The sequence below is a fragment of the Schistocerca nitens genome, chromosome 3 (genome assembly GCF_023898315.1).
Source record: "Schistocerca nitens isolate TAMUIC-IGC-003100 chromosome 3, iqSchNite1.1, whole genome shotgun sequence".
Classification (NCBI taxonomy): domain Eukaryota; kingdom Metazoa; phylum Arthropoda; class Insecta; order Orthoptera; family Acrididae; genus Schistocerca; species Schistocerca nitens.
This window is the reverse complement of record NC_064616.1, coordinates 875,709,423-875,729,444: the sequence shown is the minus strand read 5'-3', so window position 1 is coordinate 875,729,444 and position 20,022 is coordinate 875,709,423. Positions and strand designations below refer to the sequence as shown.

General features: G+C 42.8%; 1 protein-coding gene across 1 annotated transcript in view; it reads left to right on the top strand.

Annotated features, from left to right (window-relative positions):
- LOC126249461 (gamma-aminobutyric acid type B receptor subunit 2) overlaps positions 1-20,022 on the top strand; it is a 370,961-nt gene that overhangs the window by 115,121 nt on the left and 235,818 nt on the right. Inside the window, exon 4 of the mRNA XM_049951115.1 lies at positions 19,612-19,845. Within this exon, the coding sequence (XP_049807072.1) occupies positions 19,612-19,845 (234 nt within the window). The remainder of the gene's footprint in view (positions 1-19,611; positions 19,846-20,022) is intronic.

Below are 20,022 nucleotides of genomic sequence, written 5' to 3'. Positions count from 1 at the left end.
CAGCCCGTGCTGTACACAACAGTCACCGTATACTCAGATCAAACGCTAGGCGATGGGCACGTCGTACACTCATGATTAAATGTGTTGAATGTCAGTCACGACGAGATTATTCATTACCGTATGTCCAGTACACTTCGACAGGCAGCAGTACGCACTAAATAGTCCATGCTGTCCACAGTCTGAACCTTACACGTATAACACTGACGCGGCTCAGCGATCTGCACATCATAATTTGAAGACTAATGTACTGAGTAGCATTTCCAAATGTGAAGCAACATTACGTGATTGCTTGTTTGTTCCTTGTCCACAGTACACACCGAAATCACAAAAGAGTATCACCGATCAAACAGCTATTTAACGTCGCGCACCGACACAGTATACTTGCACTCACCACGACTACCCCATTCCGTTCTCACTCTCAGGCTCTCTGTTGATATTTTTCATTATCGATCTATCGATATGTGTTTACAGAGCACATCTCGCTTAAGAGCACACTTTTAAAAATTCCGAGTACACCGATATACTATTTCATATAAAATTACTACTTCACGATATTCTGTTCATGAAGAGTATATTAAAATATCATGTTAATAAACGTGCGAAAACACAGCACCAGAAAAATGAAAACAGTAATTTTCTTCATAGCAACTCCCTGACGTAAGCAGAAACAAAGTTTTTCAAAGATAAAAAGTTACAAAACTCATGCTAAAGTAAATCTTCAATGCACCAAGAAAATGAAGTAGAAATCAAGGAAAAAGAAAGTACAGGAAAAAGAAAAAAGTCTATATCGTACTGTAGTGTTATCTTCACATAATGATTCGGCATGAAACTGTTCGCATTTAGAATTGGAACGCTGAAGATGGCAATCTCGGGAACTCCTTGCAATTGTGCTGCACAATCCCGGCATTCTGTCTGTTCCGCTTACAACAACTGAAAACTTTGTGTCTAGCAGCTACCACATGAAATTGTAAATCAAAACAGTCCACCGAACGACGTGGCGCAGTGGTTAGCACACTGGACTCGCATTCGGGAGGACGACGGTTCAAACCCGCGTCCGGCCATCCTGGTTCACGTTTTCCGTGATTTGCCTAAATCGCTTCAGGCAAATGTCGGGATGGTTCCTCTGAAAGGACACGGCCGACTTCCTTCCCCATCCCTTCCTAATCTGATGGGACCGATGACCTCGCTGTTTGGTGCCCTCCCCCTAACCAACCAACCAAAACAGTCCAACAACCAAGTTTTCAAATGTCCTTAAGGTATAGCATACGAATCCACTTCAGGACTTAACTCCTGCAAGAGGAGATGACCTCGACACCTACGTACGATAGCTAAACAAGTGCACTGTTGCATTCGAGTTAGATCCTGTGAGTGATGAAATTCCATACTAGGCGTGCGGCGAAGTTAACCATGGAATCAATCTGAGACCATCGGTTGTACCAGTTGCAGAGCCTGTTCTATGTTTTGCAGAAGGAATAATACCGTAGTGGCCGTGGACGTACTGAAACAAAAATCTAACATAAGCACACCACGTATGTGGGAAAAAACACGCAGAAACACGATTTACCTGGGATACAGCACTAGAGTCAACAGCAAATTCACAATAAAACCTCACTACCAATTAAAGTGGCCTACGCTAGGTTCGGTGCGGAGAAACCCATTTAGACAATGAATAAGGAGTTTATTGCAAGCAACAAAAATTCAATCTTCTTCGTCTTGGAACACAAATTCACAAGAACACTAAAAACAGTTAATCACTAGAAGTCTCTGTTTAATTAAACACTGCTAATAGTTCAAGTCAAAGTTTAAGTGTTCACCGAGAAGTCTTAAGTGCCACCCGGTGAGACGACTGCCTAGAACACAAACACCATTCTAGACAAGATACCAAATTTCGGGACTCCCGAGCGTCGAGAAGTCAGCCTCTGAGTTGCCAGGACGAGGACTTGCTGGCAACTTCACGTAGCTTCGGAAGTCGGCGATCCCAGGTTGGCTGGCTGCCTGCAAGCAACTGCCGGAAGCGAGCCGGGGCAAGAGTTAAGCACTATCGGGCGGATGAACTGCTCGCGAACTATTTGCGACCACGTGAGGAGACAGAATCAAATAGATCGGCGCTGTTTGCACCCCCTAGAAACGCTGATGCTGACTTCTGTCGGCGAGGCGAGCACCCATTGTGATAGTGGTGGCATTTGGAGTTGCCCTCTACAACATGGCTTCTTATTTCGATTGCCGTACTGACAAGCACTGGGTTGCTTGTAGGAAGTGTATTCGAAGTTGCAAATATGAACCACATTCGGCTGTGTAGTGGAATAACGACAGTGAAAATTCTTGCCGGACCACATTCGAAACCCGGATTTCCCGCTTTACTTGAGCGGTCATCGTAACCGCTTCGGCCATCTGAGCACGAATCACAACCAGACCCAAACCTAGGTATATCGTCGCCCATGTGTCACAACCTGCACTGGTACATAGCGTACATTCCCGTCCACGAAGGAAATATTCAGTGAGAGTCGAGGGCTTGGTATTGCCGAATAAATACGAAATAGCAGTGTCTGTGTTATTAAGAAGTGCGATGCAATGTTGTGGGACATGCATGCTTGTCCAAAGTAACATTGCACAGTACTTCTTAATAACACGGGCACCGCTGTTTCGTGTTTAGCTTGTGTTGTCATGGTCCTTGTGCTCGTGGGGATATGCAACCTGCGGTGCAGCACTGTCATGCTGGAGGGCTGTGTGTCCCGACTCCTTGTCTAGCTTATGTGGTCTAAACAACCTACGACCTCCTCCATATGTCAGAGACGCTGGCATGCGAAAGCAGTGTTTCCTATTCTACCTTTATTAGCAAAATATGCTCACTTGGAACCCATGTACTAACCACCATGTCTTGTAGCATACCTTTTGATACTCCCTGTATACAGCGGACATCTTCACTAAGTTTTTGCTTTACGTTTGGTTCAGGAAGTCACCAAGTTCTTATTTTTGGGATCGTTTTGGAACATACATCATACCGTTGATCATCTCCCAAGACGTGGACATACGGGAGATATTTAAACAGAAAACTGCATTTAAAATTCAGGTTTTATGTTCTTCTTGCACTAAGTTCAATCATCCATCCCAGGGTGTCCTAACCGTTCTCAACACTATAATGATTCACCAAGACGAGAGATGATTGATCAGTTGCGTATTAGTCTTCGGAGTATTTTAATAAAGTTTAGTGGAACTAGTGTCTAAACAGACAAGATTTTTTGTGAGGTATGCAGCTCAACATTTCGAAAGCTTCTATTCTCTTCTAGTCAGAACTGCTTATCGTCCACGTTTCAATACCGTACAAAGCTACAATATAGACAAATAGCTTCGTAAATACTTCCTAACACTTAATTAGATGTTAATAAATGCTCCTGTTTCAGAAATGATTTTCTCATTATTGCCAATCTTCCTGTTATATCCTCCTATACTTCAGCCATTGCTGCTCAAATAGCAAAACTCATCAAATAATTTTAGTTTCTCATATCCTAATCTAACTCTTTCAGCATCGGCTGACTTAATAATTCGATTATATTTAATTACTCCACTTTTGCTTTTGTTGATGTTCATCTTAAAAATTCCTTTCAAGTCACTGCTCTACCAAGGCCTTTGCTGTCTCTGACAGAATTACAGTGTCATCGGCAATACTCGAATTTTTTATCTCTTTTCCCTGAACTTTGATTCCTTTTCCAAATTTTTCTTTGGCTTGCTTTACTGATTGCTCCAGAACTAGGCTAGAGCCACGTCTCCCTCCCTTCTCAACTACTTCTTCCCTTTCCTGTACTTCGACTCTTACAACTGCTGTCTGATTTCTGTACGAGCTACACATAACCTTTCGCTTCCAGTATTTTACCCCTACTACTTTCAGAATTTTAAAGAATGTATTCCTATCAACGCTGCCGAAAGCTTTCTCTAAGTATACGAAACGTAGGTTTGCCTCCCTGTACCCTATCTTCTAAGATAAGCCGTAGGGTCCTTATTATTTCGCGTGTCCCTACATTGCAGGAATCCAAACTGATCTGCCCCGAGGTGGACTTCTGTTTTTCCATTCTTCTGTAAATAATTCGTGTAAATATTTTACAACCATGATTTGTTAAACTCATAGTTACGTAATTCATATCTCTCAGCAGCTGCTTTCATTGGATTTGGAATTATTATTGTCTTCTTGAAGGCTGAGAGTACTGCGCTTGCTTTCTTTGTCTTTCACAGTAGGTAGAATAGTTTGTCTCGGCAGGATATCCTAAACGTCTCAACAATTCTGATGCAGTTTCGTTTAATCTAGAAGCCTTCTTTTGACTTAGGTCTTCCTGTGGTGTTAACTTATTCTCGTAGGATTATATCTCCCACCTGGTATTCACCTAGTTTCCCTCCTTCTTGTACAAAATTGTCTTGAAGTTCATTTGCGCTGTGTAGCCCTCTACATATTCGTTCCATCTTTCAACTTTCCCTTTATGTACATAGAACTGGCTTTCCATCTGAGTTCTTGGTATTCGTACAAAAGCTTCTCTTTTTTCCGAAGGTCTTTTTAGTATTCCTGTCTGCGGTATCTACCTTTACCCTACCTCTACCTCTATAGCCTAGAATTTGTTCTGTAGCCATTCCTACTTCACGATTTTTCACTTTCTGTCACTATCATCTTTTAGACGTCTTTATTTCCTTTCCCTTGCTTCATCTGCAGCATTTTTCTTTTTTTTTCTTTTCATCAATTAAATTCAGTATCTCCTGTGATACCCAAAGATTTCTTCCACGTCTTGTCATTTTACCTCTCTGATTCTCTGCTGCTTTCACCATTTCATTTCTCAAATTTACCCATCCATCTTCTACTACGCTCATTTCTACTGTTCCAATCAGTCGTTGTTTAATGCTCCCTTTGAAATACTCAACAGCGTCTGGTTCTTTCAACTTATCCAGGAACAGTCTCCTTAATTTCCATCCTTTATACAATTTTTGAGTTTCAATCTACAGTTCATCAACAAATTACCACCCTAGTCTGCATCTGCCCCTGGAAATGTCGTTCAGTTTATCATCAGATTCCTAAATGTCTTTCTTACCATTATACGATGGCGTGCTGAAAAGTAATCTCCTCAAATTTTTATGTAAAAACTCTTGAAGCTTTTTAAACAAAACAAACGTTATTAACATTCTACACCTTTAATCTTCGTGTCTACATATTTTCAGCCCTCTGCGGCTAGAGGGCTCAGAACAGTAGCGTGTAACATGGTTATGAGTAACGTAACTAAGTCGTTGCGTGACAAATAGCGTGCTGTAATCGGATTTCGAATTCGAAGAGTTCGTCCACACGTAGAGCACTCTCTATTTCGGCATGACAATGCCATCAATGGAAGACATAAAGTCTGAAAATGAGTCCGTGATCATATTTTTGGCACTTTATTTTACAGGTCCGTCTTGATCATATATACTTTACATGTGGCAAGGGCCTTACCGACCATACGCCTTTTCCACTTCTGCCTGTCCAATGCGCTGTTTGTTCAGTTTCTGTTGCTGTTCATCCTAGTTGTGTCCTCCCGAATGTTATCCCGCCATCTGATTCTGGACCTCCCTCTTCCTCTCGTTCCATCTATTGTTCTGCTGAATGCCTTTCTAGGTAGTCTATTCTCTGTCATTCTTGCTATATGGCCTGCCCAATTCAACCTTCTCCTCTTGAGCACTTCGAAGATGTTACGGTATTTGTACAGCCCTCTTAATTCTTCATTTCTTCTTATTCTCCATTCCATGTTATTTTCGACGTATACAGGTCCAAAGATTTTCCTTAGTACTTTTCTTTCGAATATTAACAGTTTTTCTGCATCTTTCTTTCTAAATATTAGTGTTTCACAACCGTATAACATCACAGGTATAATGGTCGATTGATATAAGCGGATTTTGAAGTAACTGCTAAATGATCTTTTTCTTAGAGTTTTGATGAAACTGAAAAGTGTCCTGTTTGCTTTTGATAAACGGGCATCTATTTCTATATCTGATCTGTTGTTATTACTAAAAAGACTTGCTAGGTACTTGAAGTGGTCAACAGTCTTGAAATTGAATCCATCTACAGTCAGAGGTGAATCTTTTCTGGTTTTCTTACTTATGGGCAGGTATTCTGTATTTTCTTCATTAACATGTAATCCTGTTGTCCCAGCAATTGTGTAGTAATTTTGCATCATTCTGATTAATTCTCTTTTGGAACTACTTATTAGTGCTGCATCATCTGCATAGGCAAGTCTTGCAATGTTCACATCCTGTAGCTGGATGCTTTGTGGACTGGTTTTAGAAAATTCTCTATCGATCTTCTCTAGGACAAGGTTAAATAAAATAGGTGAAATGGCATCCCCTCGTCTCAGTCCAGTGTACACCTTAAAATCTTCAGAGTCTCCTACCGGTGTCTTTATGCGACATAAAGTTTCATCTATACACATTTTAACTAATCTGATTAATTTTGAAGGTATTTCAAATTCCTTCATTATATTTAGGAGTGTCTGTCGGTGTATGCTATCATAGGCCTTTTTAAAATCTACTAATAATATGTGGACATCTACACTGAATTCCCACGCCTTCTCAGTTACTTGTCTTAGAGTGAATAAGTGACCTAATGTGGATCTGTTTCTGCGGAAACCGCATTGGTAGTCCCCAATCAGTTCTTCTGTTATTGGTATCAGCCTGTTTAATAGGCAGCTCGATGAGATTTTGTAGGTGACATCCAATAAGGAAATTCCTCTGTAGTTATCACAAACAAGTGGATCATTCTTCTTAAATATGGGGTACACAACTGCAGTTTTCCAATCTGCAGGAATGGTTTCTGTCCCCCAAATTGTTTCTATTAACGCCTGTATTTCTAATTCCAGTTGTGGGCCTCCATTCTTTAATAACTCAGCATATATCTTGTCATCGCCACAAGCCTTGTTATTCTTTAATTTCTTTATTGCTTGCTGTACTTCATTTACTAATGGGCTGTATCAACTGTATCAGGATCTTCCAATTTAAAGTAAGAGTTGAGAGTTGCAGTTGAGAAGTTGTGAAAAGTATGTCTTCCATCTTTTTTGTATATCACCTTTGTTGGTCAATATTTTCCCATACTGATCCTTTATAAACTGTTCCCTTTTATTGAATTTATCAAAGGATTTTTTTATATTTTGATACATCTGCCTTGTCGTGTGATGTTGGAAATCATCCTCTGTTTCTCTGATCATATTGTTATAGTATTCCCTTTTCTCTAGTCTTAGGGTTCTTTGCGTTTCTTGGCGGAGTTTATAGTATCTTTCCTTCAATGTCATATTGTCCCTTTCTTTAATCCATGCATTCCTCGCATTTCTTCTTTCCAGCACTTTTTCATGACACTTTGTGTTAAACCAAATTTTATTAGGTCGTTTTCTTTCACCTATGATTTTGGAAGCTGCTTCTTTAATACAGCCCTTCAGGTGTCTCCATCTGCTTTCGACATCCTGTGGTTCTGCATTGGTCGGTCTCGGTTTTGTTAGTTTGCTTTTAATTCCTTTTGTAAAATTTTCTTTTATATCCACTTTCACCAGGTTTCCTATGTTATATCTTGTAATTTCTTCTCTATTTCTATTTACTTTCCTTTTGAGTTTCATTTTCATTTTTGATATGATTAACATGTGGTCTGTGTCACAATCCGCTACCCTAAAGGTTCTGACATCTTTAATACTGTTTTGGAATAGTTTCTGGATAGTTACATGATCTATTTTATTGACTGCCTTTCCATCTGGTGATATCCATGTTCCTAAATGAATGTGTTTATGTTTAAGTTTTGTGCTGCTTATCGTGAGACCATTTGTCATTGCAAAGTTTATAAGCCGAACCCCATTATCTGAACTTTCCTCATGTAAGCTAAAATTGCCAGTGGTTGGTTTGTAGATTTCTTCCTTTCCTACTTTGGCATTAAAATCTACTAACACTATTTTCACACTGTGACTTAATAAGTTGTACGTTTGTTCCAGTTGGCTGTAGAATTCTTCTTTCGTGTTGTCATCCTTATCTTTTGTGGGTGCGTGTGCATTTAGAAATGTAACCACTGGGTCTGAATAATTATACAGGGTTATTACAAATGATTGAAGCGATTTCACAGCTCTACAATAACTTTATTATTTGAGATATTTTCACAATGCTTTGCACACACATACAAAAACTCAAAAAGTTTTTTTAGGCATTCAAAAATGTTCGATATGTGCACCTTTAGTGATTCGGCAGACATCAAGCCGATAATCAAGTTCCTCCCACACTCGGCGCAGCATGTCCCCATCAATGAGTTTGAAAGCATCGTTGATGCGAGCTCGCAGTTCTGGCACGTTTCTTGGTAGAGGAGGTTTAAACACTGAATCTTTCACATAACCCCACAGAAAGAAATCGCATGGGGTTAAGTCGGGAGAGCGTGGAGGCCATGACATGAATTGCTGATCATGATCTCCACCACGACCGATCCATCGGTTTTCCAATTCTGTTTAAGAAATGCCGAACATCATGATGGAAGTGCGGTGGAGCACCATCCTGTTGAAAGATGAAGTCGGCGTTGTCGGTCTCCAGTTGTGGCATGAGCCAATTTTCCACCATGTCCAGATACACGTGTTCAACTGTTTCTTCGCTCACTGCAGGCCGACCCGTTGATTTCCCATTACAGAGGCATCCAGAAGCTTTAAACTACGCATACCATCGCCGAATGGAGTTAGCAGTTGGTGGATCTTTGTTGAACTTCGTCCTGAAGTGTCGTTGCACTGTTATGACTGACTGATGTGAGTGCATTTCAAGCACGACAACGCTTTCTCGGCTCCTGTCGCCATTTTGTCTCACTGCGCTTTCGAGCGCTCTGGCGGCAGAAACCTGAAGTGCGGCTTCAGCCGAACAAAACTTTATGAGTTTTTCTACGTATCTGTAGTGTGTCGTGACCATATGTCAATGTATGGGGCTACAGTGAATTTATGAAATCGCTTCAATCATTTGTAATAGCCCTGTATATGATATACGGTTATTAACATGATTGAATTCCCTTACTGCATCATCTATTAATTTATGAATGTAGAAACCGATTCCAAATTCATGGTGCTGACCGCAGTCTCCATACATTATTGTCCCGTCTGCTATTTTCAGTGAACCTGTTCCCAGCCATCATACTTCTTGGAGAGCTAAGAGTTGCACTCTATATTTTCTTAATTCGTTTCTTAGTAATTGGGCAGTTCCAAGACGATACAGGCTTCTAATATTCCAAGATCCAAAAGAGAATTCCTTGTAGCTTTGCCAGTTTTTCTTCCAGTAAATCCTGTCCTGTTTCCGAGGCTGGCGTTGAGTATCCTGACCGTTTCGTATTTTTACATGAGTGGGTTGGTAGCCCTCTGCGCAACCCCCAACCTGGAGGACCAGGAGTCTTGATTTTGGGGTACTCTACCCCTAGGAGGGTTGCCTTCACCGCGGCTTATATATATATATATATATATATATATATATATATATATATATATATATATATATATATATATATATATATTACACTATGAGCGGTTTCGACTACTGCCATCTTCAGCTCATAAAATATTCTGATGTATTATCAACGTCAAACTAAACAACATGTAGGTACATAGTAAGTTCACTTGGGTTCACTGTCATCTTTCACTTCCATACAGTTCCGACTTGGTCCCATCCGATTTTCATCTGTTTCTACAACTTAACGAACACCTTAGAGGACTTTCCTTTGATAGTGGTGAAGCTTTGCAAGCAGAGGTGAGGTTGTGGCTCCGTCAACAAAGTCAAACGTTCTACAGTGGCGGTATCAACAAACTGGTCTCTCGTTGCAAGAAAAGTGTCCGTCACAAGGGTGATTATGTGGAGAAGTAAATTTGTAGACATGAAGACTAAATATGTAGATTGTTAATAACGTTTGTTTTATTTAAAGAACTTTAAGAGTTTTCACATAGAAAATTTCAGCACGCCCTTGTATAATCAATCTTAGGCCTTCAAGTGTCCCCAAGTATCTTTCACGTATACGACCTTCTTTCATTATTCCTAAACTAAGTCTGAGAGATGATTAACTTACGTTCTATCTAACTGTACAATACCGTTTCCTTTTTCATTCCTTTCCCCTAGTCCACATTCTCTATTATTTTCCTTCTCTTCCTTTTACCACTATAGAGTTTCAGTCTCCCATCACAATTAAATTTTTATCTCCCTTACCTATCTCAATAATGGCTTCCGTCTCGGGTGCTTCGGCCGACGTTCGTGTGATGACTTTTCTGATGTTTCGCCAGCACGAGTGGCTGGCATCGTCAGAGTTTCCCCCTCCATTGCTGGGGGTGGACTGGAGCCGAGCTCTCGATCGTGGACTATACGTACCTGGCGCGTCAACGTCCTAGGGCTTCTCCGCGGTCATTTCTGGTGCGGTTCTCCTCTTGCTGTCTGCAACGGTCGTTCGCTGCAGCACGGGAAGGCTTTCTTCTTTCTTGATGAAACTGTTCTCATGTTTCTGTATTTTTATAGCTTCCCTGAATAAACGGGTGTACTAGCTCTTCTCTGCAGCCAGAACTTCCGTGTCGGCGAATTTCAATACGTGGTCGGTTTCACACAGCGCGTGCTCTGCCACCGTGCCTTGTGAAAGAGCAGAGGAAATACACATTTAACAGCCAGGATGCTGTGCCGAGCAAAACAATCTCCTTGAAACTTGAAAAAAAAGGATGTAGAAGCTGTTAAGAATCTTAAGCCGACAAGAGCATATTGGTACTGCCTGCCGATAAGGAAAATGCGACCGTCGTAATGAAATTGGAGGATTATGAGATCCAGGACTTATTAGATCCGACGACGTACCGAAAACTAGGCACAGATCCGAATCTGCGTATCACACGGAATACAAATCGCTTAATCAAGGCCTCATTTCTGCCGGCGGACATACAGAGGAACCTGTGCAACACAGAGGCCCTACCACCTCGGCTGTATGGATTACCAAGGATCCGTGAGAACAACGTTCCGCTAAAACCGATTGTTAGTGATCCTGACTCACCAACGTATAACTGGCAAAACACTTCGCATCTCTGCTCCAGCCTCACTGACACATACATAAAGGACTCAGGACTTTTCATTCAGAAGCTGAAGAAACTAAAACTTGCACCAAACGACATTCTGTTCAGCTTTCATGTTGTTTCTTTGTTTACGAAAGTGCTGCTCAGTGACACTCTGGAGCGAATTGGTTCCATTTTCCCGCAAGACATCACAAAGCTCTTCCATGCATGTCTCCCCACGAGCTATTTCACGTGGAAAGGCAACTTCTATGAATAGCTGGAAGGCGTCGCCGTGGGTAGTCCTCTTAGACCAGTGGTGGCCAACTTCCTCATGGAACATTTCGAAGCACAGGCACTGGACTTAGCACCTTATAAACCTAGGGTGTGGGACAGATACGCCGATGATACCTTCGTTGTGTGGAACCATGGTGAGGAACAGCTCGGTGACTTCCTAAGATACTTGAACAGTCTCCATGCCAACATAAAATTTATCTTGGAAGCAGAAAAGGACAAAAAAGTACAAATTTAGATGTGCTGGTCACAAGGGATAGTGAAAACCTGGGACACAGCGTGTATCGAAAACCGACACACACTGCCTGATACCTACACAAACTATCAAATCACCACCCGAGACAGAAAAGAGGCGTGATTAATACGCTCGTAACGCTAACAAGATGAATATGTGAGCCGCAGCACTCAGACGCGAAATGCAACAACTGTAAAGTGTTCTGAGGAGCAATGGGAACTCCACAAGTTCTATTAGAAGAGTAACAGTATCAAACAGTCGGCAGAGTGGCAAATCGGAAAAAGAAATGTCGGTTACGGCCTTTCTGACATACATTCCCAGAGTGACCACCAGAATCGGCCGATATTCCGCAAACACGGCGTTAAACTATTTACAAACCGACAAACAAGATCAAAAAGTGTCTCAGATCGAGAAAGGATAAAAGGGACCCACTTTCAATGTCGAGAATTTACCGCATACGATGCACATGCGGAAAATTTTACGTTGGAATGACTGGACGATCAATCAACACCAGGATCACAGAATATAAGCGACATTGCAGCTTGGGGCAGGTGGAGAAATCGACCGTTTCAGAGCATACGCTGTGTGAGACCGACCACGTAGTAAAATTCGCCGACACGGAAGTTGTGGCTGTGGAGAAGAGCTATCACACCCACTTAGTCAGAGAAGCTATAGAAACACACAAACACGAGAATAGCTTCAACAAGAAAGAAGAGGTAAACGGATCCTGACTTCCATGCAGCGAAATACCTCTGCAGGTAGCAAGCGGAGAACCGCACCGGAAATGACCGCAGAGAAGCTCTTGGACGTTGTTACGCCAGGTACATATATAGTCTGCGGCCGCGAGCTCGACTCCAGTCGACCACCAGCAGTGAAGGGTGAAACTCTGAAAATGCCAGCCACTCGTGCTGGCGAAACGTCAGAAAAGCCATCAGACGAACGTCGGCCGAAGCACCCGCGGCTGGAGCCACCAGGCACTTTGTCAACAAGTGGCCACGAAAGCCTTAACAATTTTGTATCTGAATAATGTCTACTATTTCATCATACATCAGGTGCAGAGCTAGTTGGTCTATAAACTTCTGCTACTGCGGTAGGTGTTGGCATCGTGTCTACCTTGGCTAGAACAATACATTCTCTATGCTGTTCGTAGAAACTTACCGGCATTCCTGTTTGCTTATTCATTATTAGACCTACTTCTGCGTTACTCCAATTTGATTCTGATTTTATAACCCTCCACTCACCTGACCGAAAGTCCTGTTCGTCATGCCACTGAACTTCCCTAATTCTCGCTATATTTAACTTCAGCCTACCCATTTTCTTTTTTAAATTCTCCAGCATACCTATGAAATTAAAGAATCTAAAATTCCACGGTCCGACCCGCAGACTGCCGGTTTTGTTTTCCTTGATGACGATATCCTCGCAAGTAGTCCGTCCTGCCCGGAGATCAGGATAAGGGGCTCTTTTACCACCGGAATATTTTACTCAAGAGGATGCCATTATCATTTAGCCATCCAGTAGAGCTGCATTCCCTCGGGAAAAAGTAATGATTGTAGCTTTCCCTTTTTTCCAGCCGTTCGCAGTACTCGCACAGAAAGGCCATGTTGGGTGATGTTATAAAGCCAGATCAGTCAGTTACCCCCTGCAACGACAGAAAATGCTGCTGTACCTCTTCCGGAACCACATGTTTATTGTGCCTCTCCACAGATATACGTCGGTTGTTTCTGCACCTAAGGTACGGCTATGTGTGTCTTTGAAGCACGCAAACCATCCCACCTCGGCAACGTCCGTGGTTCGTGTGAGGTGGTTCTCGACATATATTAGATGAAAAACTTTTGTATTTCACCTTCTGTATTCCTAAATTCGCTGTGTTGCTCTTTGCGGAGTGTAAGATCTACGCCCGCATCTCGTGGTCGTGCGGTAGCGTTCTCGCTTCCCACGCCCGGGTTCCCGGGTTCGATTCCCGGCGGGGTCAGGGATTTTCTCTGCCCCGTGATGGCTGGGTGTTGTGTGCTGTCCTTAGGTTAGTTAGGTTTAAGTAGTTCTAAGTTCTAGGGGACTTATGACCACAGCAGTTGAGTCCCATAGTGCTCAGAGCCATTTGAATCATTTTTTGTAAGATCTACTACTCTTCACCATTCCTTTGCCTCTTCCAGTAACGAACATTGAGTAGGGAAAATGACAGTATGCCACCACAAGTTTCGTAACCTTTCTAATATTGTGAATAGTGGGCTCCATGTGGTTCCTAATTCGTGCAGCGACCGTAAGCCATAAAATCACCAAATATGCAGCAACCAGTCGCAAAATCATGTTTTATTTATTCACTTTTGCAAATCGATTTCAACTGATTAACAGCCATCATCGGTGCTTTCAGACAATATGTGCCCTAAGTAGTAATACTGTCTTAAGCAGAGGTCAAACATATGTTCTAATATTGTTCTTATGACACTTGCGTAAGGTATGAGAGAGAGGCAACGGAAACGTTTAGTTCTACTGACTTGCCAACAGCGTGTCAGAAAGAAAAAACGTCGCCGTTATTGCGATACAAGATTCCTCAGCATCTGATTAATATTCTGACATTGGCATAAGCTACGGGTAACACATAAAACCACGATCTGAATTCATTCGCGTGTCTCCTTGGTGTGGATCGGAAACATTGTAACAGTTCAGGAAAACAAGCTCTACTTCACCCTTGCACACACTCTTCTTTGTAGGTGCACTGAACGTTCCCAGAATTCTTACAATAGCTTCAAGTACCTATATACATATCAGCCAAACCAATCACACAACACACACCCAGCAGCGTTTAATTTTAGTACTTTCAGTATCTCAGGGCTCTCACATCGTATAATGTCCAGTTATAAGTTCATACTACAAACAATGGCATTCGAGAACGTCCCCATTTTCAAATCTGTCGTTTAGCTTAGAAGTTCTCAAGCGATTTCCGACTGGTTTTCCAGTTACAGAATCAAATGCATGAAATTTGTATGTGTCTTTGTGTGGCACATTTCAGATTTTCTTGAAGAATAAATAACTCGGACAATGACATTGGCAAGTTCTGTCTTCGTTCGTAGACCGTTTATAATTAAACAAAAATACTTGTATGATAGACCATCAACGTACTGCATTCGGTTGGAGCCTTCCTCACAGTCTTGTGCACATACACGAACCTACCCAAATCTTCGAGTGAGAAGCATACAGTGAACCCTGCATCATTGTTGCTTTATTGTGATAATATAAGTGTGTATTATATCGTGGAGATAATACTGTGAAGCCAATGCTCGCAATGTCAGGTAGGCACAGCACATGAGACTTCATCAATCCCCCGCCCGTTGAAGTATCTCCGGCTTCAGGGAGTACTACGGGCAACACTGCCACTTCATCCTACATAGGAGAAAGAACATTCAGAGCAAATCATGTTATAGCGTTGACAGATTTTTTAAATGTTTGTTATAAAATATGCAAATAATCGAATAATTAAGCATCGGCCTATCTACAACTACTACCCCATGAATCAACAACCAAATCACGCTTAAATAATTTTTTTTCCTGTGTACTACTATGAATCTGCATCTACATCCATACTTCGCAAGCCACCTGACGGTGTGTGGCGGACGGTACCTTGAGTACCTCTATCGGTTCTTCCTTCTATTCCTGTCTCGTATTGTTCCTGGAAAGGAAGATTGTCGGTATGCCTCTGTGTGGGCTCTTACCTCTCTGCTTTTATCCTCATGGTCTCTTAGCGAGATATCCGTAGGAGGGACCATTATACTACTTGACTCCTCTGTGAAGGTACGTTCTCGAAACTTCAACAAAAGCCCGTACCGAGCTACTGAGCGTCTCTCTTGCAGAGTCTTCCACTGGAGTTTATCTATCATCTCCGTAACGCTTTCGCGATTACTAAATGATCCTGTAACAAAGCACGCTGCTCTCCGTTGGATCTTCTCTATCTCTTCTATCAACCCTATCTGGTAGGGATCCCACACCGGTGAGCAGTATTCAATCAATGGGCGAACAAGTGTACTGTAACCTACTTCCTTTGTTTTCGGACTGAATTTCCTTAAGATTCTTCCAATGAATCTCAGTCTGGCATCTGCTTTACCGACGATTAATTTTATATGGTCATTCCATTTTAGATCACTCCTAATGCCTACTCCCAGCTAATTTATGAAATTAACTGCTTCCAGTTGCTGACCTACTATATTGTAGCTAAATGATAAAGGATCTTTCTTTCTATGTATTCGCAGCACATTATACTTGTCTACATTGAGATTCAATTGCCATTTCCTGCACCATGCGTCAATTCGTTGCAGATCCTCCTGCATTTCAGTACAATTTTACATTGTTACAACCTCTCGATATACTACAGCATCATCCGCAAAACGCCTCAGTGAACTTCCGATGTTATCCATAAGGTCATTTATATATATTGTGAATAGCAACGGTCCTACGACACTCCCCTGCGGCACACCTGAAATCACTCTTACTTCGAAAGACCTTTCTCCACTGAAAATGACATGCTGCGTTCTGTTATCTAGGAACTCTTCAATCCAACCATACAATTGGTCTGATAGTCCATATACTCTTACTTTGTTCATTAAACGACTGTGGGGAACTATATCAAACGCCTTGCGGAAGTCAAGAAACACGGCATCTACCTGGGAACCCGTGTCTACGGCTCTCTGAGTCTCGTGGACGAATAGCGCGAGCTGGGTTTCACACGATCGTCTTATTCGAAACTCATGCTGATTCCTACAGAGTAGATTTCTAGTCTCAAGAAAAGTCATTATATTCGAACACAATACGTGTTCCAAAATTCTACAACTGCTCTACGGTAGAGATAAGTCCACAGTTCTGCACATCTGTTCGACGTCCCTTCTTGAAAGCGGGGATGACCTGTGCCCTTTTACAATCTTTTGGAACGCTACGCTCTCCTAGAGAGCTGCGGTACACCACTGCAATAAGGGGAGCAAGTTCCTTCGCGTACTCTGTGTAAAATCGAACTGGTATCCCATCAAGTCCAGCGGCCTTTCCACTTTTGAGCGATTTAATTGTTTTTCTATCTCTCTGTCATGTATTTCGATATCCACCATTTTGTCATCTGTGCGACAATCTAGAGAAGGAACTACAGTGCAGTCTTCCTCCGTGAAACAGCTTTGGAAAAAGACATTTAGTATTTCGGCCTTTAGTCTGTCATTCTCTGTTTCAGTACAGTTTTGGTCACAGAGTGTCTGGACATTTTGTTTTGATCCACCTACCGCTTTGACATAAGACCAACATTTCTTAGGATTTTCTGCCAAGTCAGTACATAGAACTTTACTTTCGAAATCATTGAACGCCTCTCTCATAGCCCTCCTCACGTTACATTTCACTTCGTGTAATTTTGGTTTGTCTGCATGGCTTTGGCTATGTTTATGTTTGCTGTGAAGTTCCCTTTGCTTCCGTAGCACTTTTCTATCTCGGTTGTTGTACCACGGTGGCTCTTTTCCATCTCTTACGATCTTGCTTGGCATATACTCATCTAATGCATATTGTACGATGATTTTGAACTTTGTCCACTGATCCTCAACACTATCTATACTTGTGATAAAACTTTTGTGTTGAGCCGTCAGGTACTCGGAAATCTGCTTTTTGTCACTTTTGCTAAACAGAAAACTCTTCCTACCTTGTTCAATATTTCTATTTACGGCTGAAATCATCGATGCTGTAACCGCTTTATGATCGCTGGTTCCCTGTTCTGCGTAAACTGTTTCAAATAGTTCGGGTCTGTTTGTCACCAGAAGGTCTAATATGTTATCGCCACGAGTCGGTTCTCTGTTTAATTGCTCAAGGTAGTTTTCAGACGATGCACTTAAAAAAAATTCACTGGATTCTTTTCACCTGCCACCCGTTATAAACGTTTGAGTCTCCCAGTCTATATCTGGTAAATTAAAATCTTCACCGACAGCTATAACATGGTCGGGAAATCTACTCGAAATTTGTTCCAAATTTTCCTTCAGGTGTTCTGCCACAACAGCTGCTGAGGCAGGGGGCCTATAGAGACATTCAGTTACCATGCTTGAGCCTGTTTTAACCGTGACCTTCACCCAAATTATTTCACATTTCGGATCTCCGACAATTTCCTTCGATACTATTGCACTTCTTATCGCTATAAACACGCCTCCCCCTTCACTGTCCATCCTGTCTCTGCGGTATACATTCCAATCTGAGTTTAAAATATCATTACTGTTTACATCTGGGTTCAGCCAACTTTCCGTCCCTAGTACTATGTGGGCATTGTGACCGTTTATTAATGAGGGCAGTTCTGGGAGCTTTCTAGAGACGCTCCTGCAGTTTACTATTACCACATTAATATTGTCATTCCCTGTTGCGTTTTGCCTACAGCTACCTTGTCGCTTCTCAGGAGGCGTCTTGTCTGCCCTAGGGAGGGAATTCTCTAACCTAAAAAACCCACATGTGCACTCCACACGTACTCCGCTACCCTTGTAGCCGTTTCCTGCGTGTAGTGCACGCCTGACCTATTCAGGGGGACCCTACATTTCTCCACCCGATAGCGGAGGACGGGAAATTTGCACCCCAGATCTCCGCAGAGTCGTATGAGCCTCTGGTTTAAGCCTTCTACTCGGCTCCAAACCAGAGGATCGCGATCGGTTCTGGGAACGACACTACAAATAGTTAGCTCAGATTCCACCCCGCGAGCGAGGCTTTCCGTCTTCACCAACTCCGCGAACCATCTGTATGAACTGAGGATGATCTCTGAACCCAGACAGCAGGAGTCATTGGTACCAACATGAGCAACAATTTGCAGTTGGGTGTACCCAGCGCTCCTTATCGCCGCCGGCAGGGCCTCCTCCACATCTCGGATGAGACCCCCCCAGTAAGCAGACTGAGTGAACACTAGCCTTCTTCCCCGAACTTTCCGCTATTTCCCCAAGGGGCTCCATCACCCGCCTAACATTGGAGCTCCCAATCACTAATAAACCCCTCCCCCCGTGTGCCTGGCCGGCCGACGTGGCCGTGCGGTTAAAGGCGCTGCAGTCTGGAACCGCAAGACCGCTACGGTCGCAGGTTCGAATCCTGCCTCGGGCATGGATGTTTGTGATGTCCTTAGGTTAGTTAGGTTTAACTAGTTCTAAGTTCTAGGGGACTAATGACCTCAGCAGTTGAGTCCCATAGTGCTCAGAGCCAACCCGTGTGCCTGCTCGGACCTTGCTGAAGGAGCGGCTACATGTCCACTCACAGGCAGAGTGGGCGACTCCACACGGCCAGCCTCCACATTGACCCTCCGCCTCGTGCGACGCGAACGCCGTTGAACCCACCACTCCCCTTGGGGAGAGGGTGGCCCAAACGCGCCCGGTATCCGCTAAGATGTCTCGACAGCAGGGACCGTGGGTGAAGCATGTAACACCTGGGGTGTACCATGCGACGCACCAGACTCCCCACTGCCGCTACACTCCGAGGCAGCAACCTGTAGACGGCTGACCGTGGCCATCAACATGTTCAGCTGTTCGCGAACAGTGGCCAGCTCCTCCTGCGTCCGTACACAGCAGTCACACATCCTATCCATCCTAAGAGATCAACAATTTACTGTAGAGAGTTGAGTAATCAACTTTTAACTAGACTGGTAATTCACTAAAGGCGACTGATAGCTGACTAAACTGTGGTTACTAGACACTTCTTGTTGGAAACAATGAAAATAAGCACTAACTGCTCTGGACTGTATTCAAAACAAACACGAAATCTATGGAACACTATTACTAGTACTCGAAAATTAAAACTCCCTAATAGCAAAAACACACGGAAAAAGAAGTGACAAGTAATAAAAACACAGTTAATACTTAAATTTACGTATCTTGCTGCACAGGAGATGTGAAGCAGACGGCAGTTTGAATTTTGTAATACACACATTTATCACGGTAATAAATGCATCTGGACTTCACTGAATAAACAACATTTGAGAACGATGTCTGACTTTTAATTATGATTTCTTTATTGCAAGGGTGTTACAGAAACCATGCTGGCGGAAAGAAGCGATATGTCTTTGCTCTTTTGCTTTTTTTTTTTTTTTTTTAACAGACAGCGGAAGAGTACCAGATGGAGTACGACTCTCGGCGAGGCAACGAGTATTCTCGCTTCCACGGCTACACGTACGACGGCGTGTGGGCGGTGGCGCTAGCCATCCAGCACGTAGCTCACCGCATCCGGCACTACCGCAAGAACCAGACCGTTGTCGACTTCCGTTACCAAGACCCACTCTGGGAGCAGCTCTTCCTCGAAGCTCTTCGCAACACCAGCTTCGAAGGCGTTACCGTTAGTCCACAACATTTATCCACTAGCAATAAGAGTTTCTGACCATGATTACAAGCTGTCTAACTATTCAGACGCACTTTAGGCTAATTTCGTCGCCAGCTTCTTTGTTTTAAAGCAAACAGAATTAATGCCAAACTCAAAACGAAATTAAGCTATAACAACACAGTGCCTTCGTTC